Here is a 23590-nt window from a genome sequence, read left to right on the forward strand (position 1 = left end):
AGCGCTGCGAAGGAGGGTCTGGCTAGTCCACACAGCATTCTGGGATGGTAGAAAAACATGCTCTGGTTTATTGGCATTTCTTTAAACCAATCACAATCGTCTTGGGCGGTGCTAAGCGCCAGACAGAGAAATGGTGCCTCTGCAAAATAGTCTCAGGAAGGAACTTGTTTTGGTGGAACGTGTGTACGTACAAAAGTAGTTTTAGTCGTGCAACAGAAAACTCAGATTGGACAGATAGTCTAGCTAGCTGTCTGGATTTACCAGACCGTGGAGAAGGACAGTATTAACTAGGTGATCGAGACCAGAAAGTCTCTTATATGGTTCCAGGGCTTTGATTGTGTTGCTGCCTTGATCTGTTACCCACACTATTCGGGCAGAGGGAGATAGGGTTGAGTTTTTTTGTTTTTTTTACGTTTCTTCATTCGGATCCATTTGCGATCCCTTACATTCTGAATAAACAAACAACGCAGTTTACATGCTTCGCCCTTGTTGCATTATTCATACTTGGAATTGTAGTTGAGAACGTCAGTTCTAACGGCCCACATATAAACAAATTGTCCGGTTTAAATCGGGCTCGGGCTCATAATTCCAGTTAATGTGCCGGGCCGGGCCGGCCGGGCTCGGACACAACATGCACGGGCTCGGGTAGGGTCGGGCTTGATTTTTTGGGTCCGATCTAAGCTCTAATGTGCTTACATGACCCACCACCCATGATGATTCGGCAATCAAAACATCCATCCTCACAGACAACATACCTTGCTCTATACTGCTGCTTTTTGCGGGGAGCTGAGGCAGCTGCCTGCCCCTGCGACCTGATGAGGGAGTCCCCGTTGGAGAGGAGGGGCTGCCATGAGGGTGTGCTCTGACAGACAGGAACATAAAGCACATCGAAAAAAACATTATTAGAACCGCGTTCATCACTGTAGTGAAGTGAATCCCAACACTGAATCACAGGGACAATAAAGTGATGGCCAGTATTAAGGGTCAAAGGTGACGTTAGGAGAGAAATGGATCAGAATCAGCATTAAAGGAGCAGGAGAAGTAAAGGAAGTGGCACTGAGTGTGTTTACAGACAGTATGCACAGTATCTCTGTATAGATCCCTGTTACTGTATCACAATGTTGAGATGGTACATTTATACAATAAACTTTACTATCCACAGCTTTGTACCTGATTGCACCTTGAATTTAGTACACCTTGTAGTACCTTGAAATTTTTATACATAAACCACTGTTGAACAGTACAAGATATATATACGCCCACCTCGGGTGACTACGGAAGCCCTGTAAGGCAAGGTGAAAAAAAAAAAAAAAAAAAACTTTGGCCATTGTTTTGGCCATGGATATTGTCTCGTATTTAAACATTTACTTCTTAATTAGGCTGTTTTGAGGGCGAGAAAGCCGTGCTGAAGCGCTTAGTGGATTATACAAAGGGAATTGAAAGTTTAGCCAAATGCAGCATAAACACAAGGTTTTACCTCCTTAGTTAACAACAAATGTCTACTGTAAAACACAAAGGCGCCGACTCGGGTTAAACAGTGTAGATATGCGATGCATATGAAATCATATTGTGAGGAGACCGCGTGTTGTACACTCAACTGCTGAGACGAACCAGCCTCGTTTTTTTTTCTTTACCAGCGGTCCACATGGCTAATTAATATATTTACTCAGGTGACATTTACATGAATATTAATTAGCCACGTGGACCGCAGGGAGAAAGAAAAAAAAGAGGCTGGTTCGCCTCAAAAAGCAGCTTAGTTTACAAGAATTTGCTTACTAAGACAAACAGTTTGACTAAATATCAGAAAACTTTCGTTTTAGCATGTTTGTAGCAATTTGCTTTTTGTACTGTATAACACACAACAGCAGCCGCGGATGAGAGCAGACTGAAATATCAGTGTTCTACATGTTTATGCCTGTTGAACAGTATAGCCAAAATATCGGCTTGTTACTCACAAAGGTTTTATTGCACATATAGGCTATGAAATTTTTTTTTCCTACCTTGCCTTTCGGGGCTTCCGTAGCTAACATGGCACTGTTGTTGTTAAAGTAGCAGTATATGTGGTTTTTGCGCATACTGTTTTACCACACTCAGTGCGACATAGAGGACACCAGCACAGAGGGGAGTGGAGGCGTAGTGCTGGCAGTAGCATGCACCTGTCTAGCTGTGGCGAGTTTAGGCACGACCTGGCCAAGGCTGTCTGGCCAAAGGGCCTCAGCGGGCCCCCTCTCCCCCTACTGCCCCTCAGGATAGAGGTGGGCTGGATACGACTGCCATCAGCAAATAAAAAGAAATGAAAATATAAATCCTTATAAATACAGCAAAATGAATTCAAATGATAATAATGCAACATATGTTACTCATTTTGGGGCTCTGAGAATAACATAGATAAACTCACAAAGACAACTCCAAATCCCTTCCCTGACCCACCCACTTACAAACGGAGGTGGACCCTACTCAAAAGGAGTAAAATAAAATTAATAAATAAAACAAAAAGAAAAGAGAGGCAATGTGAAGAGACAATATAACTTGTCCTGATGACCAGTGGCATATTGATTCAGGTTTGGTCTGCTATATGAGTCAGCAAAGTACCCATAGGCCAAACAGAGCTGCCAAATCTTGAGCAAGATGTTATATTCATTTCTAAGAGCATACGTGATGCTTTCAAGTGGAATACATGTTTTCATTTCATAAAGCCATCTAGCAATGGGGAGATGGGAATCTGACTTCCATGGGATGGCTATGCACTTCCTGGCAATGCAGAGGGCTACTGTAAGAAACTTCTTTTGTAGGTTTCTTAAATGTGCATTACTGGTTGTAAAGTTCCCTAACAAGCATATCTGTGGATCTAGTGGGAAGGTAAATCCAGTGAGCTTGGTCATAATGTCACTAAAGTCATGCCAGAATGTAATAAGTCTTGTACATGATCAAGTGCAATGTAAGAACAAGCCTTCCTCTATACCACCATCTAAAACCCATGTTGGATTGTAATGCTATTTTGACTGTGCAGAGCGCTGTAATGAAAAGAGTGTGCAAACAGCGTACACCATCAGAGTACAATCATCCATTTCATACAGCCGGTGCACTCTGCAGCAGCATACAGTACTGGGACTATATCTTCAGTGCAGTGGCCAAGCTGAGCAAAATATAGTCATTATTTCATAGATGTTGTTTCTTAAGTTAAATGTTACTAGGCTATTTAACCACATTTAAACTACATTTAACCAAACAGCAAAACAATACAAACGTCTCTTACATCAGACAGTATGAATAAGTGGCTGCTGTGCAATCAATTGTATGGCTGCACAGTTATGGGAAAAAGTCATAATCACAATTATTTTGGTGAAAACTGAAATCACTATTATTTAACACGATTACTCATCGACTTTTGAAAATTTGTTGCATTTATTGAACTAAAAAAAAACGTGAAACAGTTAAACAAATAACAGTGAAAACACCTTCAACTGTGAAATCCCCCTTCATAGTTGTTTTTTTTTCCATTTTGAACACAAGACAAAATAAGCGTTTACTCGCTAAACGTAATGTGCAAATTAATTGTTTTTCTCGATTACATTAATTTTTGCGATTGTCAAAATGATCAAAATTCGATTAAATTGCACAGCCTTCATTAATTGAATCACTCTTTTTTACATTCAGTGCTTAGTCTACGTGTGCACAGGAAGGCCTACTTAAAACACAAACTCTGGTTTGACTCAAGTGTTTGACCCCTAATCTTAGAGCAGATCCTCCGGAGCAGAGGAGCCAGTCTAGCTTTAAGATGAACAGAGAGACAACTGTGCCATGCACTGATTCTATGCTGCAGAACATTCTGTAATTTTGATTGGAAAAATAATTACAGGATCTGTTTGTATGCTCCAAATGACCTCAGTCTCCTAAGAAAGCAAATGTTGTTGCACTTGCAACGGATATAACCTGTATGTGCACTCCAAGATAAAGCAGCGTCCCCATAGATGCCTAAAATATATATAAGAGGAAACTGCATTTGTGTATTATGCAACAGTAAAGGTGGGTGTCCATATGCGCGTTGTTTTCACGGATGGGATTCCCCCCGCTTCCCAACATTGCACGCTAGCGAGCTCGCCACCAGTTTCTCTTCACTGACCACTGACAGGCAAAGAAAACAGTCTCCACCCTCCTACAACCGCGATGGCTGTAGCTAATTAGACGAACGCGACGCGTGGGTCTGTCTGCTCCCGAATTTCTAAACCGACCATAATGGCGGCTCGTACGGCACGATCTCGTATTTTATGAAAATAGTCCAGCGAAACGTGTTTCTGTAAACATTTTAAGCGAGAAATAGGCCATGCAGTCGATGAATCGGTGTTCATTTCAGATCAACAAAGGTCAGTTTAAAAGATTTTCGCCAGCCGATAAAGTTGGCTGGATACAACTTTATGCAAATGAGGAGAGGGCAAGTCCCCGCGACACTACCACAATGCATTGCGCGGCTGCTCCCATAGAAATGAACGGGAAGTTGGGAAAGGATGCTGAGAATGGACACGCACCATAACAGGTGGAGGATAAAGTTTACCAAAACTAAACATTTTCTTGTGTCTTCTATGGATTAATAATTAGTGAAGCACTGCACTGATCTGTCCGTACAATACTGACGAATACTAGGATCATCTTGTGTTGAATGCATTTGAATGTTTAAGGCTTGTCTAAATGATTTGATATCAGGTGTTTTAATGTTACACCTGCATGTTCAGTGCTATGATTCCGCTTATATGCAAACTGGAAAATATCCAGTAAGTGTTAAAAAATTTATGCAGAAGATAACCCTAATAAAACCACAAATCAACACCATAATGTGTTAAAGGAACACGCCGACTTATTGGGACTTTGTCTTATTCACCGTACCCAGAGTAATGCTGCGTTCTATTTACCTCGGAACTCGGAAGCCGGAACTGGGAATGATGTCATACCCGAGTTGAATGCGTTCTATTTAAAAGTCGGATTTTCATTGTTTTCATTAGCTCTAGCCCGAGCCCGGTTAGCTATTGTTAGCAACCACTTGATAACAATGCATTACGCCGTTTTTTGTGCATGCAAACAGCGTAACAACATGTCCACAGATAGAAGTTGGACATGCCTGTGTGAACGACTGATTTAGTGACACAAATAAGACAGAAGTGCTCATAACTTTATGTTACTGCAGCTTTCACAACTGTTGATACAGGGGGCAGCCATGTTGGATTTTGAACTGTGGCTACTGCGAGGTTGTACGAGGTCCGAGGGGCGTGTTTCCGACTTTGACCTCGTAAAAAACGAGTTCCGAGGTAAATAGAACGTGGCATTAGATAAGTCCATACATACCCTTCTCATCTCCGTGCGTGTTGTAACTCTGTCTGACGCACCCACCGCTAGCCTACAGATCCTGGAGGTAACCGGCTCCATCTAGCCTAGCTTAGCACAGATCCTGGAGGTAACCGGCTCCATCTAGCCTAGCTTAGCACAGATCCTGGAGGTAACCGGCTCCATCTAGCCTAGCTTAGCACAGATCTTGGAGGTAACCGGCTCCATCTAGCCTAACTTAGCACAGATCTTGGAGGTAACCGGCTCCATCTAGCCTAACTTAGCACAGATCTTGGAGGTAACCAGCTCCATCTAGCCTAACTTAGCACAGATCCTGGAGGTAACCGGCTCCAACTAGCCTACTGCTCCCAATAAGTGACAAAATAACGCCAACATGTTCCTGTTTACATGTTGTGATTTGTATAGTCACAGCTTGTCCAAATAACAAGGTCATATGACACACAGCCATCTTCTAACCGTATACATACTGGGAACTATATTCTCAGAAGGCGAAGCACTGCTACTCTCTGTTACTTGGGCGGAGTGATTTGCGCGCAGCACCTGAAGCCCCGTGATGAGGAGCAGAGAGTTCACCTGGAGTTCACTCAGAGTTGGCGTAATAAAGTCAACAATTACTAGATAGTAAAAGCATAGTGAGAAGGGTATGTATGGACTTATCTAACTCTGGGGGACACAGGGAATAAGACAAAGTCCCAATAAGTCGGCGTGTTCCTTTCATTAGTGAGCTTTAGGGGTGCTGATACACATGTACATTGTTTTAACCTTTGGACAGAGTCAGGTTAGCTGTTTCTAGTCATAATGCTAAGCTAAGCTAACCAGATGTAAACCACAATGTCCAAGCACCTAGAAACCTACAAAGCAGCAAATGTCCAACATCGGGGAAAGGTCTTTTTTAGAGTAAAAAAATCAAAGCACAAATATTGTATTGTAGATATCATCCCTCCCCATGGAGCAGAGAAGAACTGGCAGTAATGAGAAGAGATTAAATAAGGTGAGAGAGTGAGTGGGAGAGTGAGTGAGTGAATGAGTGAATGATCTCACCTGTCCCCCTCCAGGCTTTTTTTGCTGCCCCTTTGACAGTTTGGACCTGATGAATTGCTACACTGCCTGTTTTCGGCAAACAGCAACCACAGAGAGAGAGAGAGAGAGACAGAGAGACAGAGAGAGAGGGGAAGAAAAAGACACACGGTATGGAGAGTGATGACCCACAGAATGGCAAAACTGAATATTGACTGATGTGTTGGATATAATGTAAAAGGCTCAAGCTGAGACTGTATGGTTTGTATTTTTGTGGTTTGTAAAAACAGTATAGTTGACAATTGCATATTCTTTTTTTCCCACCAGCAACAGAAAAGAAAGCACTTTCAAGCCAGAGAGGTGGGGGGATTCAGAGGCGCTCAGCAGAAAGGGCAGGTGCGGGGATTACACAGCTTTAGAGACCACAAATATTTACAGGAAAAGAGGAAAAGGCAGAGGATCTGTGCAACGCTATCATCTACAGAATGAGCTTTAGGCTACAGGATAGGCTTTGGAGGCACAAGCAGGCAAGCAGAGCTGTAGCCTAGTGTTTTAAGAGTTGGGGACAGCAGGAGGGGGCAGGCCTGGTGTACCTGTCTTCCTCAGGGCCCACATGTTCTACTAAGATCCTGGGGCTTGGGGGAATCTTGCGGGGCAAAGAGTTGGAGAACCTAGAGGGGTGGAAGGGTGGGAGGAGGAGCATCCCAAAGGTAGGGAGAGGTTGTTAGTGAGTTAAGAGGGACAGTCAAGGCTTTGAAACTGTGAATTCTCTTTAAATGTTATGACACAATATCAGTCAAAAGAGACAGCATTTCAAGTCCCGTTAGAAATCTGAGCATTCCAAGCACTTACTGTACACAAGCTGTAAACATAATGGAACTTAGATAATGCTGTTTAACTATTTATTTTAAGGAATAGTTTGACACGTTTGGAAAATATACTTAACTGCTTTCTCGCTGAGAGTCTGATGAAATCATCAATAGCCAGGAAATGGTAAGCTTAGCTTAGCATACTTTTTTTTGTTTTAAAGGGGGGAGGGGGCTGGTGTCTGTCTGCAGGTCAGAATCCACCTATCAGCACTATCACAAATTGCCATGTCATATTTAATTTGTTTAACAAAAACCAAAGTGTAAATACGATAATTTGTGTTTTTTGTTACCTTTGGACACACCCAGGCTAGCTGTTTCCCTCTGATGCCAGTCTTTGTGTGAATCTAAGCTAACCGGCTGTTGCCTGCAGCTTGATATACAAATTTAGGAGTGGTATCAATCTCCTAATCTAACTTTACACACATTTGTTAGCTCTATAACCGGGTCCGCCATTATTCAGACTGCCTCTGATAAGTATTCTGTACAGAACACTACTGAAATGATAGATATTTAAAAAGAAATCCAAATTCAAACAGCAGATTTTTCTGTAAAAAAAATAAAAAATAAAATAAAAAGTGTGCAATGGCAAATTCATTCATGGATGAGAGGGACACATGACATGACTGACTGGCGTGAAGACGCGCAGCATCCTAAACCCTAAAATGTTGGAGGATTCATCAATCGTGCAGCCCAGATGTGAAAGCAGAGCGTTCAGCAGAGTCTATGATCATTGTTTCTGTATTCATCTTTCAAATAAAATATCAGAACCGTGTGCAAACTAAATTCACTTGACTCACGACCCCGCATTAAAAACAATGTGTGGATTAACGTGTGTTCATTTTCTTTCTTTTTTTATACCTGTCTCTGTCAGGGGAGTGAAAGTTGGTGTCTGGTCTCAGACAGGTGGTGCTGGCACTCCTCGCTCTGTCCAACGATGGCTGCAGGTCGCTGCACCGCCACAACATGGCAGCAGAGAGAGAGAGAGAGAGAGAGAGAGAGAGAGAGAGAGAGAGACAGAGAGACACAGAGACACAGAGATGGAGACAGGAGATGTACAAGGACAGAGGATGCAAGCAGAGGTGTCAGGAAGAAGAGATGGTGAATAGTGTGGGGGAACAAATAGGAGGTAGACAAAAGAAAACGGAGAGAGAAGTGAGAAAAGGGAGGACAGTGTGAAGTCAAATTGAGAAAAAAAGAGGCAGAGAGGAGATGGAGGGAAGGAGGGAGAGACACAGAGAGAATAAGGAAGGCCATCAGACAGTGCAGTAACATGTAATGGCTCTGATGCTGTAACTACATTTATCAGAGCCAGTCATTCCTCGTGGCCATACACTGCGAGACCACTCAGATGCAAGGTTGGTGAGTTGCCATGGGAACCAGGTCTAAGTGGGAGAGGGTGGGGCTGCTCGTAAGTGTGCGAGGAGGGGGTGAATGAGCAGAGAAGCAGCCAGTGTTCGAGTTTACTCTGCGCTTGCATACGCTCACAGCTGTATGTTTGTCGCGTCATGCTGCGCCGTGACAACGCTTACTTCCAACAGATGGTTGGCTCTGTGTCATCGCATGACATTGCACATAATGTTTTCAGGCCCAAATGCCTTTAAACGGATGGCAACAAGGGCTTAGGAGTTTAGTGTTTGTTTAATGCTCTGCCAGGACATGCTTAAGCCTCTGCTATGCGTTGTCGCCCGGGAAAAAAAGGGAGAAAGAAAAGGTTCCAGGGGGGAGGGAGGACGAGGGAGGAGATGGTGCGTGAAGCGTGTAAGTTCTTACCTAACCGTGACCTCATCAGTGAACCTGAGCACACGGTGTGTAAGGATGCTACGAGGCATGGTGCTGCCCCCTTCGCGCCGGTGGTACGGCTTGCTCTTTAGGCATGCGGGGAGGGTGGAGCTGTACGCCAGAGCCCCCGAAAGGCCGGCGTGCAAAGGGGAAAGGCAAAGAAAAAGAAAAACTGACACATGCAGCTGACTGAAAGAAGCAGAGCAAAGTAAGTGAAGGGGGAAGAAAACACAAGCATGAAACGGCGCAGGCTTCTTGCAAATGATTAGGAGAGACAGAGAAGCAACATTTACATTGTCACACAATGACGCAACACAAAATGTGGTTGCCAGTTAACATTGTAGCTCAGAAAAAAAGGGAGTATTCTAAAAAAAACACAACCTAAGATTAGATAGCCATAGAATAGAAATGTGGCTGCTCCGTGTTGCTGGTGATGACCGGAAAAACACGCCACAAACAGAAACTGACTTAAGGAAGACTTGAGATAAACTGCATCTTCCTGTCTGTGATTTCAGAGGGAGGAATTCATTACATAAGAGTGTAGAGATAGTTCCTCTTGCCCTCTCTGTGGATTGACCCCACACAGATATATGGGGAGATTACATGTAATACTGATTATATAACACAATCTACAGTTATAAAGCTGCCGAGGCGGCACGTGGCGAGGAAAAACCAAGCTACAGTAGATCTATAAAATGTATAGGAGTGGCATGAAAAGGATTAGAGCCCAACAGAGAGAAATGGAGGAAATGACTTATACAGAAGGTCTGTCTGTCCGTTAGCTACACGGCCGAGAATGAGGCATTACAGTAAATATGACTAATGATTATGTGTTTTTAATGCCGGTTCAGAGGTAGAGAAAAATTATGCAAAATTTTAATATGCACTAATATTCTAGGATCAACATCTGATAAATGCATTAAAGGACCGTATTGGTGCTTTTGCATGTTTTAGCTATTAACTGCAACTCACATATTCTTTACATTATGCTGAACATTTCCAAACCATTCCAGATGTTTTTGACTAATTTCCAGGCAGCCATTACTACAAGGTACACCAGCAACTTAGGCCGGCCACACACGGGCTGCATGGCGTGAGCGTGGCGTTTCTGTTGCGTGGCGGCTGCGTTGCGTTTTCTGTGTCTTTGCACACCAGAAACGCGTCTGATGTGGCGCTGCTGCTGCTAGCCTTGTCTATACACATGGATGTTTCCCATTGACAAAATGAAATACCATGTTAAACATAAATATATACTGATCTGATTACAGCAAAGACAACGTCGGCTGTATTGACGGCAAAATAGGCTACAGAATATTTCCTTCTGTATTGACAGGTGCAATATTTGAAAATCGATACTTATTATTATTTTTGTAAATTATATTTATATCTGCATTTATGTCAAAACCTAGAGACTTTCAAAACATCAAAATGTCATTTATTAATATGTATTTGTGTCAAAATGACATATAAACATCTTATCCTATTCTATTTTGCCTGGAAACGCTTCCAACACGCTTGCATGTCGCATGAAAAATAGGCGCCGGTCCTATTTCTAGCAGGCATGTTTTCGGCGTGGCTCGAGCCGCGCCTGAGACGTGCGTGTCACGGAGGCAGTGTGAAAGCTCTAACATGTTAACATGGGAGCCCAAATAAAAACGCAGACACGCCACGCAGCTGACACGCTCACGCCACGCAGCCAGTGTGTGGCCGGCCTTAGTATTGCATTTACATAATGCATTAAGGGCATTCGCTTGGTGCAGAAGAGGCCGAGATCTTCTAAACATATGGAAAACTCCCAAAACTCTAGATCCTACACTTCCCATAATGCAACTAGTTATACAAATAAACGTTAACCCATAAATAAATAATTTGTAGTCTCCAAACACAAGCCAAGATAACCCTGCTGACATCATTTGAGGTTATGTTCTCAGATCTTACAAAGCTCCTCCGGAGACACAGGAGACATTGAACTTTACAAGATGTGTAGTAAATTAAGAGTCTACATGCTAGCAGCGTTATGAGGCTGTACTTAGGTGTTTGCGTGGTGCTTGTGGTGGAGCTAATGCTATCGTCAGCAACATGCTAACAGTGACAATATTAATATGCTGATGTTTTGCAGGTATAATGTTTACTGTGTTCATAGTCTCACATAGCCAGACCTTCTGATTAGGGTCTGGCTAGTCCACACAGCATTCCGGGATGGGAGAAAAACGTGCTCTGGTTTATTGGCATTTCTTTAAACCAATCACAATCATCTTGGGTGGCGCTAAGCGCCGGACAGAGCAACGGTGCCTCTGCTAAATAGTCTCAGGAAGGAACTCGTTTTGGTGGAACATGTGTACGTTCAAAAGCAGTTTTAGTCGTGTAACAGAAAACTCAGATTGGACAGATAGTCTAACTAGCTGTCTGGATTTACCCTGCAGAGATCTGAGGAGCAGTTAACCATAGTCCTCACAAATCCACCGGAGGTTAGAATAACAACACAAAGAAAGAGGAAGAACTTGTTTTGGTGGAACATGTACGTTCAAAAGTTGTTTTAGCCGCGTTTTGAGGGATAAACCCTGAAGAAGGACATTTTGTGTCGCTACGCGTCGGTTGCTATCCATCTATTTTTAATGTACTATGATTTCTAGATGACATAGCCATTTAAATAAAGGCTTTTTAAAAAATATTGGTGCCTAGCTCGCTTGACATCTCAGGCTTGAGATTCAGCTAACAGTGCAAAAGAAAATATACTCATTATTATGTCCTTATTGTTTAGCTCGCAGGTTTGATTATCTGACAACATAGCTTGTGAACGCAACACTTTATTGACACTCCTCTATCAAAATCCAGATGGCAAAGCTCCCATGACTGCACATTTCAAAATGATGATGACTTCCTGTTCAAAAACCGCTACATAGAACATAGGAAATCAGTCTTAAAACTTCTGAAATGCTTTGGAAAAATGGTCAGAAGTGAAGTATATGTACAGTATGTAGGTAAAGGTCTACAGCATGTGCGAGCACCAACAGGGTCCTTTAAAGGATTGCATAATACAGAGGGGAAAAGCAACACAGATCATTTAGTTAGCTAAAGCGGCACCATGACAAAAGCTACGTGACACACACTCCGACCAAAGCAAGCACAAGCAGCACAGTGGTCTGGGAGACATATGGACATGTATTGCTTTGAGAGAACACTGCTGCAACTACATGACCCACCAAGCCCACAAATGAGTCTGGGAAAGCTGGACACAGGCACAGAAAAGGGGTACGCAACACTGCCTTTCACGCTAAACGCTTACCTGTAAATGTCTTTATGGATACCGTTTACTAACAGGGGCATTTTGGGGGGTAGTGTGTTGCTGTATCTACCTATGCCCCTGGTTGTACGATTGGAGATCATGCATCGTAAAGCAAGACAAGAAAAATAAAGTATACAACTGCTGTGAGTGAACACATCAAATGCAATTAAAAGATAAATAAAAGAAAATTAATCAAAAGAGCTTTGCCTTCTTTGAGGTCAGCCACTGAGCAGGTCTCTAATCCCCTCACACAGTCATCAGTGTGGTGTGTGCGTGTGTGTGTGTGTGTGTGTGTGTGTGTGTGTGTGTGTGTGTGTGTGTGTGTGTGTGTGTGTGTGTGTGTGTGTGTGTGTTTTCATGAGACAGTTGTGGTGATAGAAAATAGTCAGGCATGAATTTATGAGTGTGCTCCTACTGCTTGATCCTGAAGTGACACTTGAGACATTTTGTGTTCATGCGGTTGCAAAACTGCAGACACACACACACTACAGTATCTACAGTGCATTTAGGACAACCCACACACTCTGTTTGCATTGACAATATTAACATGAAGTGTGTTAAGATGGAGTTGTTAAAGTATAGTGAGGATGGAAATGATGACAAAGATGGCATATTTTATTAAAATAAAGCTGAGCGGTGGTTGCCGTTCTTTTATTTATATTTTTTACCTGTTTGTGTGCAGGCACTCGGCACTCCCGCCCCGGATAGACCTGTGCATCTCCAGGACCTCACTGGCCATTGCCATGACGATGGGTGAACAAATGAGAAACAATCCCCGAGAAAACACAACAGAAGAGGATGGCAACTCAGACAGGCAAAGTGAGTTAATGAATGAGAGAAACCAGGAAATCGTAACTCTGAGATTTCAGTTCAGTTGCATTCATGTTGCAATGACTAGTTTCACACGGTTAGTGGTATTAGTAGAAAGTAGTTTGGTAATATCACATTACACACATTGATCAACCCAAACAGGATTCAACCTTTATAGAATCTAAGTAAATATCAGCATGTCAAGGCTCCATACTGGGAGTACATTTTGGACCAGAGCTTCGGTCCAATCATTGCTGAATGAGCCTCTTGCAGCACTGATCCAATGTGTGTGCATCTTGTTCTTTTACATAATTCAAAAGTAAAATGGGTAACACTTTATAATAACCACCATAATAGTTATTTTACTTTTGGTCCATATCCTTGACGTTCAACTTCCAGGATTGCTCCGCGCTGCAGGAAATTCCGCCAGATGCATGTCTTTACTGTTTCCTTCCGCTTTCTTTGTGTTGGAATTTTAAATTCGGTGGATTTATGGACTATTGTTAACTGCTCCTCAGATATCTGCATGGTAAATTGAGACAGCTAGCTAGACTATCTGTCCAATCTGAGTTTTTCTCTTGCATGGCTATTTAGCAGCGGCTCTGTACGGCGCTTTTCACCGCCAACGACGATTCTGATTGGTTTAAAGAAAAGCTATCGAACCAGAGCACGTTTTCCTCCCATCCCCGAATGCTGTGTGGAGTAGCCAGACCCTCCTTCAGCACGCTTTGGAGGAGAACTATTTTACTGTTAACTAGCAACAAAATGACAATTAATAACGTTTACTAATTATTAGTTTTGCTATAATTTCTGTTTTAAGAGTTTATTGTCGCTCACATCATACCAGTTTATATATTTTATAAAGATTTGTTAATGATTAAGACATTGTTTATAAACCGTCAATAAAACACTGTTTGGACGGCTATTCTAAAAGTTGCACCTGATGAATATAATACCTTGTTAACAGTTAATTAAGACTTTGAAAAGCATCTATAAACATTATTTAGAAAGTCATTATCAGTGAACCAATAATCCAATAATCATCTCTTCTAGATTGCCAAAAAAAGATTTAATGGGGGCCAAATTTGTGTTACTTGATGCTTTATAAACCATATTTTACTCATTAACTAATTAGAATAAGCATTAGTTGCAACTTTATAATAGCCATTCAAATAATGTTTATACATGTTTTAAAAGAACACGCCGACTTATTGGGAATTTAGCTTATTCACCGTAACCCCCAGAGTTAGACAAGTCCATACATACCCTTCTCATCTCAGTGCGTGTTAAGGCTGTCTGACGGCATCAGCCCTGCACAGAACAGGCAGGTGAATGGTTCCAGTAATCCTACTGCTCCCAATAAGTGACAAAATAACGCCAACATGTTCCTATTTACATGTTGTGATTTGTAGAACGACAGTGTGTACAAAAAACAACGTAACATGAGACACAGCCATCTTCTAACCAGTAAACAAACCGGGAACTATATTCTCAGGTGGAAGAATATAGTACTTGGGCGGAATGATTTGCTTGTAAACAGGAACATGTTGGCGTTATTTTGTCACTTTTGTCACAATTCGGAGCAGTAGGATTACTGGAACCATTCACCTGCATGTTCTGTGCTAGGCTAAGCTAATGCTGGAGCTGTCAGACAGCGTTACAGCACGCACTGAGATGAGAATGGTATGTATGGACTTATCTAACTCTGGGGGTTACAGTGAATAAGCTAAAGTCCCAATAACTTGGCGTGTTCCTTTAAAAAAACAATTGTTAACCACTGACAAAGTATTAACTATCTAGCTTAATTTATGAACTTATTATTTCATGCGACACTAAACTAATGATGAAACTAACATACATTGTAATATTACTAATAATTAGCAAACTTTGTAAATCATAATGTAAGTGTTTGTTAACAGTATAATAACTATTAACTAGAGGTGTTTGTTTAACTTTTTATGCTGCTTTGGCCAGGACTACGGTTGGGTATCATTTGGGTTTTTTCCGATACCGGTGCTAAAACGATACTTTTAAAACGGTGCCTGAATCTAAATATATATAATATTATATATATTGTATATTATATAAAATATAAAAAAGGAGCACAAAACGACAGTTGGCGACATTAAAGAACGGCTTGTTTATGGCTAAGGCCATATGGTCAAAATTAAATGATTGATTAATACTGTAATAACAATAATAACAATGACTTATTTCACCAGTAAATTGCTGGTAAACGACAAAAACAAGCACCAGATGGGAAAAGGGTATTTTCCAATAACTATGAATGCACCACGAGGCTGTCGAGTTTCCAGTGAACGCACCGTCTGTGTTGTTTTTCCGTCAACAGCAGCTGAAGTCAGACTGTTAGGTCCCCCTCCAGGGAAATACAGTCACACTTTACACCGCTTAACGTAAGCTGTTCAATCCAGCTACTAGCTAACGCTAAGGTAGCTTCCTGTGCAGCAAAAAAAAAAAAAAGAAGCAGGCACCGAAATGAGGCACCAAAATGTTTGTTCTTATTCGGTCTCGTTACTACCGTTTATGTTGGAACCGGTTTTGGTACCCAACCCTAGCCAGGACCCGCTTGTAAGAGAGAATCTGACTCTCAATGGGAATATTACTGGTAAAATAAAGGTAAAAATAAATTAGAAACTAATAATAATGAACTATCAATTTACCAGTTATTTATGATGGTTATTATAAAGTGTTACCGTAAAGCGTCACCTAAAACACGCAGTCATAACCCCTCCCCACATCCATGATGATCCCCACAGATCCCAACAACAGGTTACCTGTCCTCAGAGTACTCGTAGTCCGAGTCCCCGGAGCGTTGGTGCTCTAAGTGCGAGTCTTGGTAACGGGAAGGGGAGTGGGAGTGGTGGCGGTTCTGGTGGATCTCATCCAGGCTCCTGGTGAAATAAAAAAATATCTGATGAATTTATTTTATGGTTTTTATTTAGGTGTGATATTAATCAATGTCCCCTCTTACTTTTGGTTTTGATCTAGTCTCATATAGCCAGACCCTATTCCACAGCGCTGCGGAGGAGGGTCTGGCTAGTCCACACAGCATTCCGGGATGGGAGAAAACCGTGCTCTGGTTTATTTGGCATTTCTTTAAACCAATCCCAATCGTCATTGACGACGCTAAGCGCCAGACAGAGCAACGGTGCCGCTGCAAAATAGTCTCAGGAAGGAACTTGTTTTGGTGGAACATGTGTACGTTCAAAAGTAGTTTTAGTCGTGCAACAGAAAACTCAGATTGGACAGATAGTCTAGCTAGCTGTCTGGATTTACCCTGCAGAGATCTGAGGAGCAGTTAACCATAGTCCTCACAAATCCACCGGATATTAGAATTATAACACAAAGAAAACGGAAATCTCACAGAATTCCGTGAAATGAACACGGACCGCCGAAAATTCCCGACATGGCCCCTTAAGTTAAGGAAAAGGTCACGGGTGGGCTTACGATTCCATGACACGCGGGAAGAGCGGGACGGTTGGGTTCAGGAAAAGGTCGTGGGTGGGCTTACGGTTCTGTGACACGCGAGAAGAACGGGACGGAAAAGAAGAAAGCGACTTTAGGAAACGTGACATGCGGGACACGAACCCTGGTCTCCTGGGTGAAAGTGCTGTGTTTGACCCATCCACCACCCCAACCAACCTCTCTACGCGGAATTTCGGCTTTACATGGTACTCGTTACCGTAGTCGCTCTTAATGCTACGTCATCTTCTCATTGACTTTACATTGGCATTGTTTTCCGTGGTGGCCACACGGAATTTTCACATATTCCGTGCCACCACCAGGTAATGTGGTGTTAACGATTCATGATCATTTCACGGAATTCTGTGCGTCAGGCTGAAACGGAAGGTGGCGGACATCCGGCCGAAAATGAGGGCTAGCCTAACTAACCTACTGACTACCGTTTGGATGCTGGCTGAATCTGGAATATGGTCACCACAGACGGCACACACTCCACTAGTTCATCAGGTAATTGTGGCAGGTGTTGCTGACCTTTGCATGGGCATGTGTGCGGGCCGCGACCGAGCCCTGCAGGAGTCCTCTCTGTGTGGAGACACTGAACGGGAGCGGTGCTGGACGGGCCGCTGCTGCTCCGGCACTGCCAACGTACTGCCCCGCTCTCTCTCCCTGGAGTTACGCTCTGCATCTACACACACACACACACAAACAAATACACACACACACACACACACACACACACACACACACACAACACACACACACAGGGGCAAAAAAACAGAATTCACACATGGAAACACACAGAAACACACACATACATCCAGGCATTATTTGTGTGTCGTCTGATAAGGATGCACCAGTTGTCAGCCTTGTGCTACTGACTACCACTACAGATGCCATTCTCTTACAGACTGTAGAACATCACATCAGGATGTTTTACAGGCAAATGACCAGCTAACAGGTTAGCTAGTCATGTGAGCTAGCCTGAGTAGTAGACTGTTTCTGCAATGTCTCTGTCAGACCTGAGATCAGTGAGATTTGCATCTCTCAGTTCTTGTTTCACACTGCATGGAGTGCCAGATGAGATAATAGTTCAGGCTTTTAACCCCTCGGAGAAACTTAACAACTACGGCTACAAAGAATAGGTCATACACATGTGATCCACAAGGTACGTAACAATCGAACTAAAATGGAAGGAGTCTCTGTACATCTGTCCTTCGATTATTTTCTAGTGCAGTGTCAGGTGTGAGCTCTTGTGAACTATGGGACATAACTATTAGTAGTGTGTTATGTACACACTGGGCAGTGTTTGGAGAGGGGACCCCTATTAACTATTATACCGCCAAACAGCATGCTGGGTACAGATCGCTCTCCGGCGCAGGACATTTTTATAAGTAGTGCATTATGTACACACTGTGTAGTGTATTGAGAGGGATGTACACTAAGAACTGCATTCATGGTTGATTCCTATGAGAGCTGCTCAGTGCCGCATGAAGCCTTTGTGAAAACTGTGAATAACAATTTTGGCATGCTTCCGCACTATGCAGCCCATAGAGCAGGCGCACTAGAGACCTCCGAGCCTACGCTAACTTACGTGAGGAATAAATGATTTGATTGTGCGGCTCTTCTAGAGTTTCCAAATGTCATCGGACCGAATGGATCACATTCTGATATTGAAACGAGTCATTTTGCGGGGGTTATGATGTACAAAAACATTTGTCCACTGGTTTACAGACGTCTCTTTCGCCTATAGATGCTCACAAGTCTCTGAGCTAGAGTCCAAGTCAAGTCTCAAGTCTTTGGGCTAGAGTCCAACTCATGTCTCAAGTCTCTCGTGGTTATAATGAGTGTTGTGTCACCGCTGCGTTTCATCCAGGCTGCTTAGAACACTGCATAGTTTCAGGTGCCTGTTCAAATCAGATGTGGTTGAGCCAGAATCCTTTATCTTAATACCACATATTTAGCATTCAGCGCTTCTTTTGTTTGGGCCTTGTTGTCTTGGCCCAAACAAAAGCCAAAGCTTCTGATGAATGGCACAGCAGCTGCCTGTGTGGTCGACATCTTTGTCGTCCTCTCTCACGTGTGGCCGCGCAACAGATATACGTTACGTGTTACGTAGGTAGGTTATAGGTTACGCAGGGAGGGGAATAACATTCAGCTCATCAGTCACTGACTAAAAATATAAAAGGAAGTTCACGAGTCCTGCATCTCGAGTCCAAGTCGAGTCTGAAGTCTTTTGAGGACAAGTCTCAAGTCAAGTCTGGAGTCACTGTGTGGACGACTCAAACTCGAGTCCCCATCTCTGCTTTCGCCATGTAAGTCAATAGGAAAAAAAAGTCATTTTGGGCCAGAGGGAATAACGTGACGTTGTAATTCCATGGTTTGGCCACTATGTCGAATTTGCTTCAAAGCCCGGTGCACTTCCTGGGGGCCTGATTGAGAGGGGACCCCTATTAACGGTTACCCCGCTGATCACGCTCTGTGTTGCTCGCTACAGAACGTTCAGGACCAGCTGAAGAAAGTAGCAAACTCAACCAGCGATGTAACTTTCGGAATGAACGCTTTTGCTCCCGGGAATTGCCTGGTCCCAAATTGTTTAGTTTTGTTTTTCTAAATGGACCTTGAGTCTAATAATAATAAAACGCTATCATATCTATCTATCTATCTATCTATCTATCTATCTATCTATCTATCTATCTATCTATCTATCTATCTATCTATCTATCTATCTATCTATCATAGCATAGTGCATAAGCACAAATGTGTCAAGAAAATATAAAATATATGTTTTACAAGATTACAATGTAAGCTCAGTGTTTGCATAAGAATAAAAATAAGCATAGCGACGTTCAAATAAATCGGAGATTATGTAACTCTCTCTAACACTCGTTTAACTCCCTCATGTGGCAAACTATCTGGCATTTGTAAATGCTAAAATTAACCATAAAAAAGTTATAAATATTTAAAGCCAGGTCCACATTTCATCTGACAGGTGCCACAGCAGAAACAGTCAAACAGCAAAGCAGTTTTGTGATTCTATTGGCCAAAAATAGCGCAAAGATTCTAGTGTACTTGTTCATTGTCCTTGCAGTGAAGTCTGGGCAGGACTGGAAGCATGCAGGAGAATGGCAGGAAACTCCGTGAACAACTGTAGCTCTACAGTAGGGCTGAGCGATTAATCGTTTTCAAATCGGAATCAAGATTTCAAAGAATGCGATTAGCTAATCGTGAAGACCGCGATTGTGTGCAATAAATGTGCAATATTTAGTTGAATGTCTGGTGTAACATTTGGTTTAACATTTAAAATTCCTCTTTTTATGATTATTTTTTCATAAGATAAATGCTGGAATAATGTTACATATCACAGATTGTTTAAAGAGATGTCCTAATTTTCATTTATTTAAGAAATAATCGCAAATCGAATCGTAATTGCAATATCTGGCATTTGATTTTTGTTTCCCGAAATCGTTCAGCCGTACTCTACAGTCTAACATGCAGTCAGTGCTTCAGTGTGTCTACGGGCCAGCAGAAGAGGAGAAGCCGTTCACTGCAGCCTCAGAGAAGTACAGTGCACTTCTAAACTGCAGCACTACAACACTGCTGTTCAGAAACAACTGCAGTCCTGTAGCAATATGATGAAATTGCAAAAGTTTTGCCTTTCGCTGACACAGCACAGATTAATTACTTTAAATTTGGGTACATTTTGTTCTAAAACAATTAAAACATACAGTGGAGCCCAAAAAAAAAAAAAAAAAAAAAAAAAGAGGAGGGCTGGAAGGTTTAAGAAAACAGATGGAGCGAGGATGCAAAGAAGAAGCTCTCTCACCCAGTGCTGGACGCCTACAGGCTACTACAAGGAAAATGCTCGGTAACCATGTCCCCCACCCACCTTTAGTCACTACCATCAAACCATCATCAAACTCTGAATCAATGATGCGATGAGACCCTGCACACACATACACACCACACAAACCACACACACACACACACACACACACACACACACACACACACGCATAGAGAGAGGACAGGGTAAGGTTGAGAGGTTTCTGTTGTCACTGAGAGAAAGCTCAGTAAAGGAAAGGTTAGCAAGCACACACTCAGACGCACTGTAGGGTCACAAAACAGGGATTAAATCACACGTGTACTAGAGCTGCACGATATGAGGTTACAACCCCCCCCCACCATCCCCCAATAATAAAAACTGTCCAGGGGTAATGTAGTCAAAAAGTCTAAATTTGTTGTTAAGATGTCCATAATTCCTTAAAAAATAAACATCTCGAAACATGTAATGTTTTCAATCTGCAGAAAGTTTTGAACAATTCAGCAGATTAGTTAATTAGAGCTTTAGTGTGTAACTTTTTGATATTAATAAATGTCCGTTACATTCAAGCCATTGCCAAATGAGTTGCTACGAAGCTAATTAAGACTATCAGCTCCACACAACTCTCTCTGGATTTCTCAGTAGGACTATGTTCAGAGGATTGGGGCGTCCGGTGACTTTCCCGTGCAAAAACTCGAGTGAAGATAATGACCTCTTCTGAAGAGTCCATCATGTTGTTTTAATCCTCCGTGTCCTCCTTGGCTACTAGCAGCTGTGTGGAGGAGGGGTGGGCGTGGTGCGCGATCACAGAAGGCTTGTATCATGTGGACGCGCAGACAGTGTTGTTGTCATTACTTAGAATTCCTCAATGGGGGTGACAGAAACTACGCACTATAGCTTTAATAATAATAATAATATTCACATGAATAAAGGCATTTACACCATAACTGGATGGAGAAAAGGCACAAACTGTTGCAGAAGAATTCACCACAATGCAGGAAATGAAGCGTTTGATGCTCAAAATTTCCTGGGGGAAGACCTAGACACCCCGGTTATAATTTGTCCCCCCTAATGTTGAAACAAACGTTTTCGCTACATAGGTGGAGATCTCAACCTCCGCCCCCCCCCCCCTCCAAAGTTACACCCTTGGTGATAACGTTGTTGAATATCGCGATAATGATATTACTTGCGATAAATAAACAGATCATTAAGTGTACTCAGTTCTGCATTTCTGCTGCTTTAAGTATTCTGCTAAAATACAACAAATTGCTATTGGATTTAAAACAAACGAAAGGAAATAATTTCTAACATTCTGCTACTGAACAAATTGAACATTGAATTGAACATAAAAGCACCACAAAAAAAAGAATGACAGATTTTAAAGTGCAGCTTTCTGCTGATATTTTCTTTCAACCCAGAATACGCACCAACAGGCAAAGAAAAATAGCTTGCCCAAATTTCCCAACTGCCATAACACAACTGAACTCTGGAAATGGCATGTAACAATAATCAGGAGGGCAATGTGCAATACAAATATCGCTGCTTATTTATTTCTACTGTCCAATATAACCATGTGGCGATAAGGTATCCTGATGCTCCTACTTATATAATGTTAGCTTTTCTTCATATATAAATATTAGATACATTTATATATATTTCAGTACTTTTATCTAACATTTTCAGCTCATTATATATTATTATCTCATGTTGTTATTTTATAATACAGTATATGTGATTCTAGATAAACTTACATGTATTTTATTATTATTATTATTATTATTATTAGACTTATTTATATTTATTTAATTGTTCCAGAACTATCGAACTTGAACTTTGAACAACTAACTCAAAAAACCTCTAAGTGTCTTTTGCGATATGTCGCAGCCTTTCTCTCGCCAGTTGATATCGCAATAACGATAAAAAAAAATAAAAAAAAATGTTTTGTGCAGCCCTAACATAAACACACACATATGTATACACACACAGACTTAAAATACTGTATAAAAGCAGACATACTCTGTAGTTTCTTGCTGGGGCTGTCTCCATGGACGTGTCTGCGCGGGAGGTACGGGGAAGGCTGGGGCAGAGGTATAGAGGACATGTCATGTGTTTGGAGTTTATACCAATGAGGAATGTCGTCCAGCAGGGCCGTCTCCAACTCTATCAGGATCTGAGAGAGAGAGGACAGGGAGATAAAGGGTGGAAGAGGCAGATGAGTGAGCAAAAGAGAAACAGTTGGGTGGATCCACTTTGTCAGAGTGGTTTGGGCAGCTGGGACTGTGTGTCTGTGGAACCACTTCTCCAGTGACTTGTATTGCGTGAAGGAGCCTCCTCGTCAATTCCGTCTGCTAGCAAACAACAGAAACATCCCTAAAAGCTGCTGTGTGGTCATATGTGCAATGTAACTAAAGTTTGTATGAGCTGCCAAACCAAAAGACTGAGCTTTTATGAAGACAAAAGTGGATACAGACGTGAGGAATCAGCAGAGAGAATGGGAACGTGTGTTAGCTTAATTTACAGACATAGCTAGGCTGAAATTGACATTTGGATATTTGACTTGGTAACAAAATGCTTGCTGCAAACGTAATGTTGGACATAACGTTAGCTTTAATGTCCGGATCCCACAGTCTCCCCATTCTCTCTGCCGATTCCTCACGTCTGTATCCACTTTTGTCTTCATAAAAGCTCAGTTTTTCGGGTCGGCAGCTTATAAAAACTTAAGTCATGGGTTATTTACCCTGTTGGTAGTGAATAATACCACAGCAACTTTTAGGCATTTTTCTGTTGTTTGCTAGCAGACGAAATTGACAAGGAAGCTCCTTCACGCAATACAAGTCACTGGAGAGCGCAGTGACAGGATGCATCACTGACGGGGACGAAGCGGCCTACAGGAGGGAGGTGGCCAGTCTGGTATCATGGTGTGAGGACAACAACCTCACCCTCAAATGGAGAAGACGAAAGAGATGATAGTGGACATGAGGAAGAAGAGGAGACCTAAGCAGCTTCATATACCTAGGCGTCTGCATAAGTGAGGACCTCATTTGGACACTTAATGCCACACAGCTGGTAAAGAAGGCTCAGCCAGAGGTACAGAAGTGTTAAATGCAGGACCACCAGACTAAAGAACTCTTTCTTTCCTATTGCCATCACACTCCTAACAGCAAATAGGAGTTTATACTCATGGTCTAC

General features: G+C 42.2%; 1 protein-coding gene across 1 annotated transcript in view; it reads right to left on the reverse strand.

Annotated features, from left to right (window-relative positions):
• The window catches only part of rims1b (regulating synaptic membrane exocytosis 1b), a 106063-nt gene that overhangs the window by 23381 nt on the left and 59092 nt on the right, over positions 1–23590 (reverse strand). The window contains 11 exon segments of the mRNA XM_039796546.1: positions 756–862; positions 2157–2270; positions 6379–6444; positions 6948–7025; positions 8082–8171; positions 8994–9113; positions 12957–13019; positions 15894–16010; positions 17113–17266; positions 20468–20524; positions 22418–22571. Coding sequence (XP_039652480.1) covers positions 756–862; positions 2157–2270; positions 6379–6444; positions 6948–7025; positions 8082–8171; positions 8994–9113; positions 12957–13019; positions 15894–16010; positions 17113–17266; positions 20468–20524; positions 22418–22571 — 1120 coding nt within the window.

This window comes from Perca fluviatilis, chromosome 1, assembly GCF_010015445.1.
Source record: "Perca fluviatilis chromosome 1, GENO_Pfluv_1.0, whole genome shotgun sequence".
In the NCBI taxonomy this organism is placed as follows: domain Eukaryota; kingdom Metazoa; phylum Chordata; class Actinopteri; order Perciformes; family Percidae; genus Perca; species Perca fluviatilis.